This window comes from Poecile atricapillus, chromosome 3 (genome assembly GCF_030490865.1).
Source record: "Poecile atricapillus isolate bPoeAtr1 chromosome 3, bPoeAtr1.hap1, whole genome shotgun sequence".
NCBI lineage: Eukaryota > Metazoa > Chordata > Aves > Passeriformes > Paridae > Poecile > Poecile atricapillus.
The window spans coordinates 101344318-101361705 of NC_081251.1; the positions used below are offsets into that span (position 1 = coordinate 101344318).

Below are 17388 nucleotides of genomic sequence, written 5' to 3' on the forward strand. Positions count from 1 at the left end.
TAAACATGAGCCTGCCTAGGTATTTTGAAGCTACATAATCAGATCAGTTAATTATAATTCTATAATTTACAAAAGGTTTTTGCTTATACACCTGAGTCCTCATCTAAAGCAGAAGTATCTGCAGACTACAAGAGAGCCTGATCATGCATTGTTGTAGATCTGGCCAAAAACCAGAAACAAGACCTTTTGATCCTCTTTATTATTCATAAGAGTCCAAGTCTGAATTGCTGAACACTACTAATAGATGTCTTTGCTTGTACTGTTGTGTGCAACCATTTCTCATTTCTAGTAAAAAAAATATCATCAGTGTGATAAACTTCACATGTCAAAGGTAGCTCATATTCATGTACAAAGCTTACTGAGACTTGGCAAAAGTGTCTGCAGCTATTGCCTAATTTTTTGCAAATCATATTCCAGCTTGCAGCTTCAGTTTCTCGTCAATAATGAGATGTTTTCCAAGCTTCTTTAATACCTGAGTTACATTTACTGGGTCAGCACATTCACCGCTGAAAACAATTTCTACTGTTTCCCTTCCAGTGAAGACGACCCAAGGAAACAGTAACATTTTTCAGGAGACTAAATGTCTGCATTTCAAGAATCCACTGTTCCTTGTCAGGCAAATTTTGGGGCATCATGGAGGGAAGGAGCAAGGACTTGGGGGCATCACAACTAAGTAATGTGCTGTCTGAGAAGATGAAAACCAGTGTTCTAGAGTTGAGGTGTTGCTGGCCAAGAGAGCCACCAGTGGGATCCAGCTACTGCAGTTCCTTGGGAGCAAAATGCCTGTAGATTCTTCTCTGTCTTCTTAAAAATACTTTACTCCAAGCCCTGTTTGAAGTATGTTTTTATTTTCCAGTTTCTTTTTCACTTGTGTTAAAGACAGCCAACTATCTATTCCTGCCAGGTAGGACCATAATGCTAATAGTCAGCATCATTGCCATGCAGAAAGGGAGGAAAAAGAAACAGCAGCTCTCCAGGGTGTCACTGCAGAATGTTTTATTTATGCTGTTGCAAGTGTGTGTCATTGGTCCTCGGTCAGGCATCTCGGAGATAGTTTATGCTGGAATGTTTCTAGCCATTAAAGTAGATTCAGAGGTGTCAGCAAGTTCAGAAGGTTCTTGGTATTTTATTTCTCTTTTTTTGCAAAAGGAAGTAAAATGGAGGTTTCAGTTCTCAAGTGGTGGTGAAGTTATGCGGCTTGTGCTGGAAAATCTACCTTCCTTGTTTTTCTTCACCTGACAAGCCCTGTTGATATTGATAAGAATTAGTTTTTGGGTTTTTTTTTTCTTTCTGGGATGAATTGAGTCTCCTGTTTGCCAGTTCAGTAACTCCACCAACTCAGAGGCTAAGGGGCTGCTCAGAAGGCATCCTTCCAGATGGTGCTTGCAGTACAGTGTATGTAGCCATCCGACCTGAGTTTTGCCTCAATATGCTGTGTATTTACCATGGGCTCACGCTCCTGTTAATTTTCCCCAGATCAGTTTAGACCATTTCATTTACTGAGTCAGTTGGTTTGCATATGAACAGCTGATCACCAGCTCTGGTGGGTTCTAAAGCCAGAAAGCAAGGTGCCATTGAGCCACTGCCTACCTTCTATGCTTAATTAATTTCTCAGTGATGTTTCTAGCTTCTGAATATTTTACTGCTAGTTTAACACAGAGGGAGATGTTTGATGCATAATGTTGGGGTATTCCACCAACAGCCCAGCTTTAGATTTTTCCAAATGTGCCACTGCTCTGCTTGCAGGGCGCACTGTGTGTGTAGTGCCATCTGCCATCATTGATGCTGTATTCAACCGAATGAATGCCAGCCCCATTCAGAAGTCTTTACTATGGTATCCAGCTCATCATCTGCTCTGGTTCACTTCAGCAGGTGTGAAAAGACCTGGACTGCCCTGCTGTGAGGATTAGAAACCATGGAAATCACAGCCAAAAATGCCCATTTGGACACAGTGCCAGTCGATTCACTCAGAGCCAGTTCATTAGAGTTTGCATATTGCACTTTGCCAATGAGCTGATCTCCCACATCTATTGCCAGCTACTTCTTTCCTTCAAACAGCTGACATGTGTGCAAAGGCATTCATTCCAATTCATCAGTTGCTTCAGCTTTTGCTCTAGTGTTACGTTAACAGCTATCAAAGGCTTGTTCTTCCCTCACTTCTGACCATGTAGATGTTGCCTCTTACTTTCTGGCAGGTCTCCAGAAGAGACAGAAGTCTCAAAGCCTCTGCCTACTGGGAGCTTTACCTCTCAAATTTTAAACTATCAAAATGGCACAGTGAAGTTGTTCCAACTCACCTGTATTAAAAAATGTCACGTAGTGGGTTGCACAGGGAGTTGGCACTTGAGTCCTAAAAGTGGACATGTGGACTCTCAGTAAGAGGTGTTGCTTTCCCTGGTATAGGTGGAAGGTTCTAAATGTCTACTGGCATTCCAAATTTATTTGAACAAATAGTTTAGTCCTGATCAGTTTTCTCTCCAGGGAAATTTCTTTATTGTGTCTGAAAGGTATAAATTTTGACCTAAGTTCACACAAGAAAAGGCCTCACTTTTGTAGGCATTTGAAAATATAGAATTCTTTCAACAATTCTTTCAATTCCAACAAGTTCTTTCATCTTGATTGTCACGTGTTAGGAGTAACCATGCAGACACCAAGTTTGAAAGCATTAGCCTCCTACACCATGAACATTTGTCAGCAGCCTCTCTCACCAGTGCTGGTTCTGGTTGCTGGGTATGAGCTCAGCCCTCCTCAGCTGCCATCATGTTGTGAATCTGAAATAGTTCCTGGCCATCCTGCTCAACTGCTTTTTCTCTATAGTGTCTGGGAGGTGAAAATCCTCACACTTGCTGCTGTGATTTCTGCTTTCTGACTGTGGAAATAGCCATGGGACTCCATGAATCCTTTCCTGGAACTGGGGTAGGAGTGAGCTGGAAATTAGGCTTGACCAGTGTCCAGGCTTGACCAGTGTCCAGACTTGACCAGCTTGTCCCCAGAAGTGCTGTGGGCACCTGTGATGGTTTGCTGAACCACTCAAAATCCTACACATCAATTTTGGATGTATGGCCAAAGTAATGTAACAAAATGGTTTCAAAAACACAAACTGGCATATCTGTTTGTAAATTTATCCTTGGGTTATACAGTACAATTGATTCCAGGCAAATCCAGTAATTTTTGGACTGGAGAGAGAGAAGACCCCCATCTAGATTATTCAGTCTCTGTCAGTTTTGCAGTACAAAGTCACTTTGTTTGTAACTTTGGAGACAGGCAGATGAGCTGTAGTGTTTACCCAAATTCAGTACTGATAATTAATACAATGGATATCCAGAATTTTGTTCCACCCACTCCAAAATTGTGATCATAAACTAGGAATAATAGCAACACTTCTGTCATTTTGATGCCCACATTTGATTTGGCTGCCAGAACAAACTTACACCATGACATAGGAACAGCAAGCAAAATTTATCTGTTTTGTTTTATGCTGAGAAATGGATATGGATGTTCTGTGCTATCAAAGCAAGGAAGTAATGTTATCAGGTGTTCCTTTGTAAAATACAAACTTAATTCTGAGCCTCCTGACTTTGGTGGTGGCTTTGAAGTGCTAAAAAATAGAGTGCTTTATTTAATATGTATGGATACTAGACACTGTGCTGAACACTTTCTTGTGTCCAAAACATCCATCGTTAATGTAGCTTTAATAAACTCATTCCTTCAGCATTCTCATCTCTCTTGGTTATTGAGATGAAACCCAGCTCCTGAATACAATATATGTGGTATTTTACTTATGCTCTGTATCAACAAAGGCTAGCTCCTCATCTTTTTCCTAAGAAAATAAGACTATATTCATATAGTATGGATTGTGAAACTAGCCTAATGTGGAAGGAATTGTTTTTCTTTTTATACAGTGAGAGAAAGTCATAAAATGAGAAAACTACATGAAATAATTTTACATACAGGGATAAATGCATAGAAATGGATTCAATTACATTATCATAACAAAAATGTTAGAAAAATCGTTCCCTGCAGTATTTTAATTAATAAAAACCCCACCAAATTATTACTGAGCTTTGATTGAAAAATCTGTAGAAACTTGGACGGAAAGTAAAAACTGATTTTTGTAAAGAGTATCTGGGGGATGAGGATGTGATTACTAGTGATGCCTGCTTATTGCAATCTTCTCCCTGTGTTTTTTGCTGCTACTGCTGCTGGAATATAAAAGTTTATTACTGAATAAGTTGTTAGTCTTTACATGAATCTCTTAGGTGGCATCTTAGGGGAGTGTAGTCTTTGTAGTGCTCAAAACAGAGGTACAATCTTATCCCTGTAAAATTAGCCACATATGTGAAAGCTAAAACAGACTGTTTAGACTAAAAAAAAAAAAAAGCCAGTCATTTCAATGTTTAATAGCATATACTAAGTATTACAGGCTTCCATATCTGTGGAGTTTCCTATAGGGATGACATGAGTTTAAGTATGGGAGAATCACCTTTTTTGTAATTGGAAAGCGAGGAAAGAAGAATTGATAACTTTGTTCACTTTTGAATAATGTTTGTGATGCTTAATCTCATATGTTCTATTTCTTCTAGCTACGAATGTCATGGCTCATCCATGGTGTCTTGCTGGGAAATGTATCCCTGATGCTGGTCGAGAACAAGACAGGAAAGGAGCAGAGCTGGATGTTCTGGCATTCAGAGAACAGCGAAGGTTTGGGAATATGGCAGTGGATGATCTTACCTCTCCCAGAGATACTGGATAGGTATGAGTGTCCTCATTCTCCTGCATGATGATCAATCCTGTCAGCACTAGCTACCTGGCAATGAATATGGCCAGCATTGCTCCTGGAAGCTGTTCCCTCGGGTAGAAGTCCTCTGTGAGGCATCTTCTGTTAGAAGCAGGCAATGAGAATAATTGAGTATTTTGGGAAAAGCACAGAGTTTTGCAATTCCCAAGTCTGAGTTTTGGTTCAAAAACTGATTCCATGGGTAGTCTACAGCAAGGTGCTTAAACTTGTGTCTCCATTTCAATGACTGGGAACCACTCTCTTTGCATGCTGTTCTATGTTGTATGTTTGGTGCTCTCTCATGGTTTGTGAGAGTTGGATGATGAAGCTCCATAGATATTTTTTCTGGGTATCAAAGCCCCTGGTGTTCAATGTGTCTAGTTCTGAGGGTGAAGAGGTGGGAAAAGAGCCTGCTGCAAAATCAGGCAGGGATCCATCTTTGTGTTAGCTGTAGCAGAAGCTCACCTTGATAAAGGGCTGTGCCAATCATGGCTCTGTTCTGGCTTGAGACATAGAAGGTTTATCTGGTAGCATATGCTTATTTAGAGTGTTGTTTTAGCTGTTTCTTGCCAGTGATCTTTAAAGGAATACTCTTGTTCATTGTTTACTTTTAACGTGTGATGTTTCTAGAGAAGGCACAGATATACTTCACCTCCTGCTGCCCTGGCCCTTAGGCTGCAAGATCTGCATCTACCATCTGTGTCGTGTACCACTGGTGTCCCTTGTCTTTTTGGAAACCTGTGCCCTAGAACTAATGGATTTCATTAAGGGGTAGTTTGTCTTCTAAGAACTTTGAACAAACATTATATGAATATGTCTTTTATCTTCCTGGCACTTGGGGATGCGTGTAGGCTGCAAATACAAGGACATTGCCAATGCTTTGGTCCTGAATGTATAATTAATATGAGTGCGTCAAAGGTTTAAAAAATGCCAGCATTAAGCTTATTGTGCAGTCACTGGTGAAGCACCATTTGTAAAAATACCTGGTTGCTTCATTCCCTTCAGCTGTGTTTCCTTTGAAGAATGGTATATTTTGCCATTATTATTTATGTGATTTATTTCCTAATGTTGCCAGGGGAATGTTTTGTACCTGAATTATTCTGTACCCTTGTACTATTGCTTTCCTTTAAATTCTCTCTGGTTGCAGAGTCAGGCAGAGAACACTTTGATCTTAGGAGTCAGGCTAGCAGTGGTTCATGAGAAATCATGGATTCAGCTGATAACACGGTGCTGACTATTATGTATAAGGTGCTGACACGCTTACTTCCCCATTGCCTACAGAGAAAGACAGATGGGTTCCCTGAAGGAATGGAGTTTGTTGTAGGTTAAGACATAAGCATGGAAAACTTTGAAGTTTTGGTGTTTCTTGAAAAGTTTTTGTCCTTATTTATTCACAGAAACTGTGCTACGTTAATGAATTTTTTTTCTAAGATTGATTTAGTTGAAACCAGTCCTTCCTGGGAAGAAAGGCTTCTTTCCTGGGAAGAAAGATCATATTTCCAAGTCTCTCTCCTGTAAGACTTGAAAATACTGCGAGCATCTTTCTTACCATCTCAAAACCTGTTTTTTAGGAAATATGAACTGCTGTACAGATTAGGAAGGAATTCTATGGAAGTATACACCAAAATGGTACTGGTGAGACTCCAGTATATAAATGGAGATAAATGACAATTTTATTTAACTGTAAGAAGTAGTTAATTGATGTGAACACACTGCTGGTGTTGCTGAAAGCTTGCTGTGTCTTTTTCTAATTGGTTCCTGTGTCAGAAGCTGTGAGGGTCTGTGTTAGAAACACAATATTGCAGATATTCCCACAGGAGCAGCTGAAAGTTTCAATCACCTTACAGAAGTAAAGCTCTCGAGTAAAGCACACCAGTGTACCAGTTTCGTACAAAATTAAAGCACATTCCATTGTGACTGGGAAACTGAACGGAAAGTGTTATTAATAACAAGATAATATGTTCTAAAACTGCTCAAAAGCATGCTTGTTTAAAAGCTGCTTAGCCATAATTTCCATGTTTGGCTTACAGCACTTCAAAGAATCATTAGGAAGACTTCCAAGAAATTAGATCAGCTCTATCTTTAGAAACAGACATTTCTTAAATGTTTGATATGCCTCAGGCTGTTGGGAGAAATTATACTTTGGCAGAAAATCACAGCTAGAACATTTCAGGTGAATTGGCAATAACAGAAAAGAGGGAGGAGTAAGACAAAGAAGTTAAATTGTGACTGAGGGACAGTAGATTTCTAGCTCTGTGTTAGCCCGGGCAACTTTGGACACATGCAAGCACAATTTCACCCTGTGTGAGGTCTTACCTCTTCTGCATGGACTTGGAAGAAGCTGAAGTAGTGCTGGCACTTTACATCTTTCTGAAGTTATCCACCCGTTTTTGCTCTGGAAGATGTTAGCAGAACAATCCTGAGAGGTCACCTCTTGTGTCGATAACAGAGTTGTAACTCAGTTACAAATGCTCAGGATCCTTGTGCATGGGGGAGGAAGGGCCAAGAGCCTGGTCAAGGATGTGTCATTAAAGAAGACAGCTGTGGGCAAGAGCTCCTTAAGCTGTTGGAGGAACAGGTTGTGCCTACCAGAGGCAAAAGGCAGCAGAGGCACTGCATTTTAAGTTGCCAGTGAGATGTACTCAACATGGATGAACAATCCTTGCTGTGATTTGTTATCCCCTGTAGAGCCACTTGCCCCTTTCTAAAGGATTCATTATCTGCAAATCAAATAATCTGCACAGATTAGTGAAAGATAGAGAAATGGTTAATTTTACTTACTGGGATTTACACATTAGTGCAATACTGCAACATTTGGATTGAGAGTGGAATAGAGAACCATCTTATTGTAAGATTGTTTTACTTGATGGAAAATTTGTTTTCCAGTGAAAAGTGATAAGCCTGTCAAGGGCTGTTCATTTTTAACTTCACAGAAATGCAAGTAGGAAACAGTCTTGAAAACTATATTGTAGTTGATAGTTTAAGCTTGCTTTTTTTATATATTTTCTTTTAGTTAGTACATGTGAATTTAAATTTTAGTAATGATAATGTTGTGTGAATGTGACAGCAAGAGCAAACAGAAGCCTGATGTAATTGAAGATGAGTGATTTGTGTAGCTAATAATTAGACATTGTGTTAGTTAAACAGTGTGGTCAAGGTACAGCACATAGATAAAATACAATCACATGTAACTAAGTGATTCTCTGGAGCTTGCTATAGGCTGATGTTCATTATCACCAACACTTAGCAACTGTTTGCTACGCAGTGTGAGAGGTGGAAAAGGATTAACTCTAATAAGCTGAAGCCTGACTGGAAAATTAATGCTTTAAAAAACAAATTCTAAATCTCAATTTTTGCTCCCTTGATGGAGCTGAGGTCAGCCATGTAGAGCAGCAAGTAGACTAAAAGTTCTCTGGGTCCCTCTACCACCTGGCTGCAGTTGCCTGGAATTGGATTCCATGTGAGCCAGACCAGCCCAGCTGTGATCTTTTGAGGCCTATATTCTCTACTAACCCTTTCCTTTTCATTAAAAATATTTCATTTTAACCTCAGTAAGGGGAAAAATGGCTAATATTAATAGTAACCTGTCCCACCTCAGTGCAGTCTCATGACAGAAGAAGACTGTAGAAATATAAAAGGAATTTAAATGTGTTTACTGGTTAGAAAGGTTTCTTTGGTTTCCTTTCTTCTTAAATTTTTTTGGCATTACAACATCTAAATTTTTAGCCAGTCTTTATTAGTAGTGGCCAGATGGAGGAAGGAATAGGAGGAGTTTACTTGAGGTCCCTAGAAATTAAATTTTCAGTCATTAATAGCAGTACCATTTGCCTTGTCACTGGTAGCAAGGCCGGGCCATGTCCTTCTAGCAGGGAAGCATGTTCAGAAAGTGAAAAACCAATTTTCTTTTGGTCCCATAGTGCTTAGAGGGCTTCAAAATTATTTTCTTGTTGGTGACCTTCTCCTGAGCACTGACTGAGAATTTTATTATGTTGGAAGGGATCAGTGAGGTGACTTACCTGGAAGGCTGGGTAAGGATGGGAGCTTGCTGAGGAAGAAAGCAGAAATACCTACAGACAGCAGTTACCTCAGAGGGTGATATTCTGTTGCAAGAAGTCAGAATTCAAGTCCCAACAACTGCACTTTCTATTTTGTTTTAACTGGCTTCATTACCTATTCCAATTTTTCTGATTTGCTGGATTTTTACAAACTACACTGGCTCTCATTAGATTTTAGTTTCCACATCCATGTGGGATTCCCTTTTGGTCCGTGGGAGTGAGATTGTCTGTTCTGTCTGGCTCCCTCAGCAGCTCCGGTCTCAGAGGCAGCCACAGCACCTGGGGACCCTCTCACTCACAGCAGCAGTAAAAAGAAGTCTCATTTCATACCCCTGTATCTCCACCAGCTGTGGCTAAACACTCTTCTTCTGCAGGAATTTTTCCTGCATTGATCTGTCTTTCCCTCTCACTCTTTTCAGAATTTATTTATAAGTTTCTGAGCGTCGGGTTTCCCATTTGGAAAGAGAAGGAAAAGGAAGGTTCTTGGCAATATTTTTAACCCAGGGGCCTGTTTATCTCATGTTATTCCTAAATTTTCTTCCCTTTCTCTAAGAAGAAACGGGGACCCTAGCTAGTCATATGTCTGCCTACACATTATATATATATATATATATATATATATATATATATATAATGTGTATATATATATATAATGTGTATATATATATATATGTATATTGAGCATATACATTAATTGCTCACATCTGCCCCCAGATCTCTTCAGTCTGTCTTGCATCCACCCAACAAGCCTAGGCTGTGTTGCCCTGAGGTGGCCACACATTATTTTGTTAAAAGCAGTGAGACCTTAACAACCAGATCACTGCTCTTCTGCTCTCTAGCATTAATTATGCCTGTCTGTGACTGTCCTCCTTCTGAAAGAATTATTCTGAAAATGTTGTTCTGTGCATCTGAAAAGAGGGTTTTGGTGACAGAGTGTGCAGAGTGCCTGTGACAGATTTTGTACATGCATGGTTGTCCTTAACAACACCTTTGAATCTTAATCTTTATTACTAGCTATTAAGTAACTTCCTGCATGGTAATTCTGCCTCTGTAACTGAGTTTGGTTAACATGCTTATATTTCTCCAAATAATCTAATTTCATCTAAATGTGTCTTTTATCCCAAATAGTAAGTATTCCTTTGTGAAGTGAGCTAACAATGCATCATTTGTAACAGAGAAGTTAATGGGAAACCAAATGTAATAAGGGTTAGTGACCTGAAATTTCTCCATTCTGTGACTACCTCTGTCTCAAGCAGGTTCAGCCATAATTATTTTAGCTAGGTAGAGAGAGAAATCAGTTCCATCAGAGGCAAAACATTACCAGTTATGAAATGAGATCTGTACGTACAGACATGCTGTGTTCATGTCACTGCATGGGGGATTGAGTACAGAGGAGATTAACGTTCAATCTTGGTTAATAATCCCTGTCTTTTATGATAAAAAGAAAAAAAATAATTATTATGAGCCTTTCTAAAATAATGGCATGAAGGCAGCTGCCTGAGTCTGGATAATGAAAACCTGAACTGTCTGTATGAGCCAGGGACAATATTTAGGTGAAATTCAGAGTAGTTACTGAAGGGAGGGAGCTGAAGCATTTCCACAAAATCAGCTTGGAGAGGTTTTCAATGCAGTAAGAATGGGTTTTTTATTTCCCTTTCATCAGGAAAAGATAAAATACGTGCAAAACCTGACATTTCTGTGCAATGAATATCTAGGGATAGGTGATGTGAGCAAAAGAGTTTGTCCTCATGGAGGCTATACCAACATAACTATAAATATATTTTCACACTTTTAGTTCTGCATTTCCCTCTCTAACAAGCCCCAAATATTTTGGGGGAGAACCAGCCTTCTGTTAGAATCAAGAAAAAGAAAAGTAATCAAACAGAAAGAAGCTGAACAGAAAACCCAGGGTGATGAGACAAAGCTTAAACACTGACCACACTGAAATAAAACCCAAGATTCAAAAAATATGAGGAATGGGAAGGTTACAGACTAGAAGCTTGATGTCCTGTTTTGGTCAGATTTAACTGAGTCAAAATATGCTTTCAAAGAACTGTACATCTGGATTGATATTTCACACATGGCGCCAAAGATACAAACTAAAAAATTTCATTTTGTGCCGTTTATTATTTGTGACTGAAATATTTGAGCAGTGGTCACCTTTGAGCAGTTTTTGAATTTATGTAAAATTTGTATCCTTCAAACAGAGGAGCTGATATTCCCCAGAGAGGAGATTGAAACAAGGAGGGGAGGGTGTCCCCGTGGTACAGCATTTCCTATTTGCCTCAAACAGAATTTCTTTTTAAAAGGCCTTTGTATGTTTGCTTTTGCAGCTCAGCTAACACTCAGCTCTACAGGATGTAACTTGTACTTCCCAATTGTCATACATCTAAGGAATCCTCTTTCTAGCTGTGCTCCAGGTTGAGTAGGGCAAAAGGATGCAGTTAAGAAGTAATTTCCACCAGTCCTCAAGTCATAATTTTTCTAATATCCAGGTCATTAAAGTGTTTCATGGTTGCCATACCTTCATTCCTATGAAGAAATCTAGCTTAAAAACACACATTTATCTGATGAGGATCTGGCTTCCATGTGAAGAAGTTGCTGGGATTTATTAAGCAACAAAGTCATGACCAACTTGCCAGCAGTAATTTGGCTGCTCCTGTAAAATTGCCTTCAGGAATATTCTTTCCTAACCATTCACTGCAGCGTCAGTGTCTGCAGTGGGTGTGTGTGCATGGCTGTGGACCAGTATCTGTGCTGAGGCCAGTGGAGATAGTGGGTGTGCAGTCAGCATCACCCCTCTTTAATCTGTGCACAAACACCAGTGAGGCATTGTCACCTCCAGCATTGTTCTGAGTCACTGCAGTAACATCTGCAGTAGCATTGCTGCTTCATTATCAGCTCCCACCAAAGTCAGAGGGAGTTATTTCATTATTTCATTGATTTCAGGGATCAAACAGAAAGGGAAGAAAGAAAAAAAAAAAAAAAAAAAAGAGAGGGAGCAAGGGAATGAGTTTGTCTGTGGAGTTTTTTCCATCTCACTGATGTGTGACATTTCCATCTTGAGTTTTGATTAAATTTTCCTTAATTAGCCCATTAAGCTAAAGCCACCAAAGCTAATGATTGAAGTGTTGGTTAACTGATGATCTTGTTTCAATGGAATTTGAAAGACATCATATTTCTAAATTAATAGTGGCATTAAACTAGAGAAGATAAAATGATGAACTATTTGTTGCAGAAATGCGGGTCTCAAGAGAAGGTTTGTACTGAAACTGCTTTCGTGTTAGCAAAAAATAAGATTAATAGGCAGCCAAAGCAGCACTGATGGTCCTAATACTGTTTATCATTCACAGATTTTTTTTGTATTTTGGAGGCATTTCTGTCATTCTTTTTCATCCCTGGTGAACTTGTGAAAATTTCTCAAGAGTTCTGGTCCCAGTGGTCCAGCAAGTGAAATCAGCAAGGCTGTCTCTTAACTTGAACTATAAATAAAAAGCAACCTATTGTGTTCTGATATGGGCATGTTACACAGCACTCCCTTCAACAACAGAAATACTGGTTTGTATCATGCCTTCAAGGCCTTAGGAGCTGAACATTTGATAATTCTCATAAGAACAACCCTTTATTGACTGAAGAGGCATGACATGAAAAGTGCATCAAAGCATAACACCTTGGGGCATGAACCTTAGGTTCTGCCAAGGAAATTGCCTGAAGATATTTTTAGAAGTTCTTCATTGCCTAGAGGCAGAAAGAAGGTGCATCGTAGTCCTTGCAAAAGTATCTGTCTCTTATGCTGCCTGAGATAAAGTCTGCAGTACTGGAGGGAAAAGCTGACAGAGTGGAATTGCTTATTTGTCTTTGTAATTAATTTTGCAGCCTCAGTTTAACACCTTACAAACATAAATTCACATCAAAGAGTCCCTGTCTCCAAGTGGCATTTAGTGTGCATCCTGAGGAAATAGACTGAGGCTCAAATGCACCAGACCTGGTCCCTTCAATGCATCACCAGTGGTCAGTGTGTGCAGGGCACTGATTTGCTAAGGTTCCACCCTACCTCTTCCTGGGCATTTCAGCAGCACACAACAGGGAAGGAGAAGCTTCTGCTGAGTCAGTGTTTTACAGCCTGAGGTAGATGGTCGTTCTCCATAATATAGCAGAATGTGATCTCTGGTGCCTTAGGACCTGTTTCACACACAGTTCAATCATCTCTGCTGCTGGCACTGTGACTTGCAGCAGAAAGATCAGAGCCCACTGTGTCTGTCCAACAGCTTTTCTTTAAGTCATGTATGGCATGTCTCAAACTGAACAGCTTATGTTTATGCTAGAATTTGTAATTCTACTTGAAGTGTTGTGGGATGTCAGCTGTAGAGCAAATGAGGGAAGGAGACGGGGAGGGCAGAATTCAGTCAGAAGCCAGTTTAATATGCAAGGATTTTATGTTCCCTTCTGTTCTCCTCCTGGACATACCCACAAGGGCTTTCAGATATCCCAACTAAAAACTGTGAGACTGCTGTCAGCATCTGACTGCCCTTTTTACGGATTTGGGAAGGCTAAAAATATGCTTTTGTGATATTCAGACTTGTATGGTTGGTGCTGCCACCTTTTGAGGTGATAAAGGTGGATCATTTAGCAAGGAAAATTGTGTCTTGCAATTTGGAGTTTCCTTTGATGCTAGGGATGCTCTTTCTTCACCATATCCACTATTATTTGTGTCAGTCACCTGCTCTTTCATGGCAACTGCTCATGTCTTTAGAACATAAAAAGTCAGTTTTGGAGAAGTCTCCAAGTATGTACAATATATATCTCCAAGGAATGAGAAATTTCAGTGTTGGAACATGGCTTTTTTTACCAGAAATAAAGGAGGAGGAACATAGTAACTATATAAATCTTTTCTGTAGTGAGTGGGTTGTGGTCTGTTATAAACCCTTTGCACCTTTGGGAGGCTGACAGGAGTTTATTTCTGTTATGAGGTTTTTGCTTTGGTTGTGTCAGCTTTTCTGACACTGTCCTCAGCTGTAGCTTAGCAAGAACACCAGTTGCAGAAGATCATGACACTCCAATCTACATATCCTCAAAGTCACAAATATCCCTGGGGCCTGTTTTAGCTTTTGTCAGACCTCGCTGTCCCCTCTGGAAAGCTGCCCTGTGCTTGAGATCAGCATGGAAGGTGGTTACATTTGCTGACAGAGTCAGGAGGCTCAGTCAAAATCCACACTGAAAACACAGGAATATGCTGTCCCACAGCAAATATGAACATGACCATGGCAACTTCACTGAAATTTTGGTTTTGAGGTTGGCTTGCTGGTAAAGGAGAGGTAGTATTTAAAAGCAGTAGGAATCACCAAGACTAATGTAAGAATGCTAACATACACAAAGCTGAGAAAAAATATTTTACACCCAGTGACATGCAGGAAGGACTAGAGTCTGTGAGAAGAAGAAAATTCTGCAGGTGTTTAGATCCTTGCTGTAAGGAAGAGACAGCATTTCTAAAGCCTTTCGAAATAAATAGTGCTGCTCCTCAAAAATAACTTGTTCTGTCATCATTTTCTTGTCTAAACTGAAACACCTGCAAGAATCCACACTCTGTCTGAACATTTATCTCTAAAAGAGCAGGAAGCACCAGCAATAGATCTACATTAAAGAGACCCACAAATGGTTTAACTTCTGCTGGCGTAAAACATCAAGCTACAACAGAGAATTAGGTTTAAATAATATTTTGTATTCACTTGCAGCTTGTTCTACATCATGTGATAGTTTCATGTTTTTATAGTCTTGATGCAACCTCTGAGCATTGTATCTGACTGCTGAGCTATGGTTGGCTGCTTTCAGAAATTGTTCTCTTTCCTAAGCAGAGTATTATGATTTTATGTGGCAGATATGCATTGAGAGAACATGAACTTGCTAAGCTAAGAGGAAACCTAAATCCATGAGTACACAAAATCAACGCATGGTCAATATACTGTCAGATTTGAAGTATTTCATTGTGGGTAATTTTTGCTCTTCCTGTTGACTTTTAATATCACTGAGGGTGAATTTACAGGGATCTTTCTTCTGGAAAGGTAAGAGTGGCATAACTTCCTGGCAAAAGACAGCTTTCCTTAAATCAGGAAGTGATTTAAGGCAAACCTTCTTAGTTTCTATAAGGAGATAATAAGTTCTGCTCTTCCTGTGGACTACCCAGTGTCAGTTCCTCTATTTTGTGAATGCCAGGGCTGTTAGATATCCTTTGCTTCCTACAGAGTGCATCAACACCAAATACTTTCTAAAATGGTTCCAGCCTTTGATTGCTAGTTCCTTCTAGGAGTTCCAAATTCAGGAGCCCTGCGTACTTCTTAACACTTTAGGGTGTAAATAGCTTGGGAAAATAAAATCACTTAGAGGTCTGTTTGTTTGGTTGGGGTTTTTTTTGTGCCAGAATCAAGGGGACTTTTATGACAACACACATGCACACTCTTCTGCTTCCTTCAGGCTATTTGTTTGGAGGGAAGAGGGGCAATATTCTCTTATTCTGTCCACCTATATTACTGTACAGCTTCCCTCTCCCCTCCTCAGATCATCTTTCCTTGTTAGGAGTGACGATACTTTCTCTATCAATTTAATATTTTTATATGTGCAAAGTTTTTCTCCACCATTCAAAAACTGTTTTAATTGTGAAGAGCTCTGAATTTCATGTTCTTTAGCAAAACTTAATCCCATTTTTTCTAATTTGTGCAGGTTTTGGTTTCAAATCACCGCATCATGGGAAGAAGGTTCTGATGCCATTATTGCTTTTGACAATGTCTCCCTTAGTCTGGACTGTTATTTAACAAGTAAGTTTCCCTTTTTGTGTAAGCAACTTGTCTTTTATTTGCCATTTAATTGAAATTTGGAAACTGTGGGGAATGGGCTGGGTATCATCATCTTCAAAAGACTCTTTAAAGGTAAAGGTCTGTGTCAGAAATGACTGTGCTTAGGCAGAGGACGCCATTCAGGTGCACCCCTTACTGGTGGAGCCGAGCGGGGAATGGGTTCCCAGTTTGGCACGAGTGGGTAGTGAGACACAGGGTGTGGGAGATCAGCTTCCAGCTGAGGCAGAACCATCACCTATCCAGCCAGGCTGATGCAGAAGCCAGTCTGTGATTACAGATTTCCACATGACCTGGTTTGCTGTGTGACAGTTATCAAAATGAATGACAGTTGGACACTGGCTAGGCAAAGACAGGCATCCTGTGATTGACACTAACTTTGCAATAACATTGGGCACAATAGTCCAGTTAAATTAGAACAAGGTTATTTTATTTAGACTGACATGTATTTAAGTCTGAATCAGAAACTAGGATCTTCACACTCTACTGCTCTGGGGAAAAATTTGGATTCTGATCCTGGCTTTGTGACTGACTGGCCTCTAGAACATGCCCAGTCTATACCTCTGATGCCACATGTAGATTTTTATTAAACGTTTGTGTCTGACTCATCTTTCATAATCTCATGCATAGTGAATTGCTTAATTTGTAAATGTGTTCAATGATCTGTCACTCTGTACCTCAGACCAACAACTTACATGAGGGCTGGAGAATTGCTGCTCTGAACAAATTAAACTTCTGCCTTGGGCTGAGCACCAGAACTTAAGTGTGTCCTTTCTTCTCCTATGCTTGAAGCTGTGACCTCTGTAGCCCTGCTCAGACTGAAAACCTCCAAACCACTTCTGCAGTCAGAATGTTTCATCTGCTCTGTGTTAGATTAATTTGCATTGCCTGGGGCATGAGTCTCTCATAATGAGTATTATACATTAATACCTCTTGATTTCTGTGCATAAGTACAATATACCTCAAGTTCCAGTATTCAAAGAGACCTTAAAATTAGGATAGAATTAAAGAAAATTCCTCATACTTTTACTGGCTAAAAAAATTTCCTAATAGTTGGTAAAGATTGTATTCTGTATTTCTGCTTTGTGTCTTCATTCACTTAATGTTTTGCCTACCCCTTATTCCTGTTTATTTTCCTTTTGTCTCAGTTCTGTGCCAACAATGGAAAGTAAATCTGCCCATTTCTTTTAATAATGTTATATCCTGTGACTGCAGGCTCTTACTCTCAGCGCAGAAGTCTGCAGCCCTTATTTTAGCTTCAGTTTTGGATTACATACTGACTCAGTCCCCCTCAGCCATAAACCAATCTGTGATTTCTTGTTTTCTAGTCAGTGGAGAGAAGACACCTCGAGGTACCGCTCCAGACTCAAGCAATTTGCTCATCAGTAGAGGTGGCCAGAAGAAGTTTGGATGGGAACAAAAGCTCTTGGGAAATCTCCAGCTCAGCAGTGCCCCCTTTTCTGATCCAGCAGGTAACTGTCAAGTCTGAGAAGCATCATCAGATAGGAGAGACATCCAACTAGCATAGATATCATTTAGATGTGGCTGAATGCAATTTTTTCCCCAAAGCCATTGTTTAGAGCTTTTCCCCAAGTCCCTTACAAATAAAACAAAACATGCCTTAGAAAGTAATTACCTTTGGCTGCTAGCTGTAACCTGGATTTAACTGTAACAGACTGCAAGCTGGTGGAAGAACCAGAGGGGGCTGCTT

The 17388-nt window shown here is 39.8% G+C and overlaps 1 protein-coding gene across 1 annotated transcript in view; it reads left to right on the forward strand.

The window, feature by feature from the left end:
* ALK (ALK receptor tyrosine kinase) overlaps nt 1-17388 on the forward strand; it is a 75508-nt gene that overhangs the window by 14459 nt on the left and 43661 nt on the right. The window contains exons 5-7 of the mRNA XM_058835742.1: nt 4584-4753; nt 15547-15641; nt 17006-17149. Coding sequence (XP_058691725.1) covers nt 4584-4753; nt 15547-15641; nt 17006-17149 — 409 coding nt within the window. The remainder of the gene's footprint in view (nt 1-4583; nt 4754-15546; nt 15642-17005; nt 17150-17388) is intronic.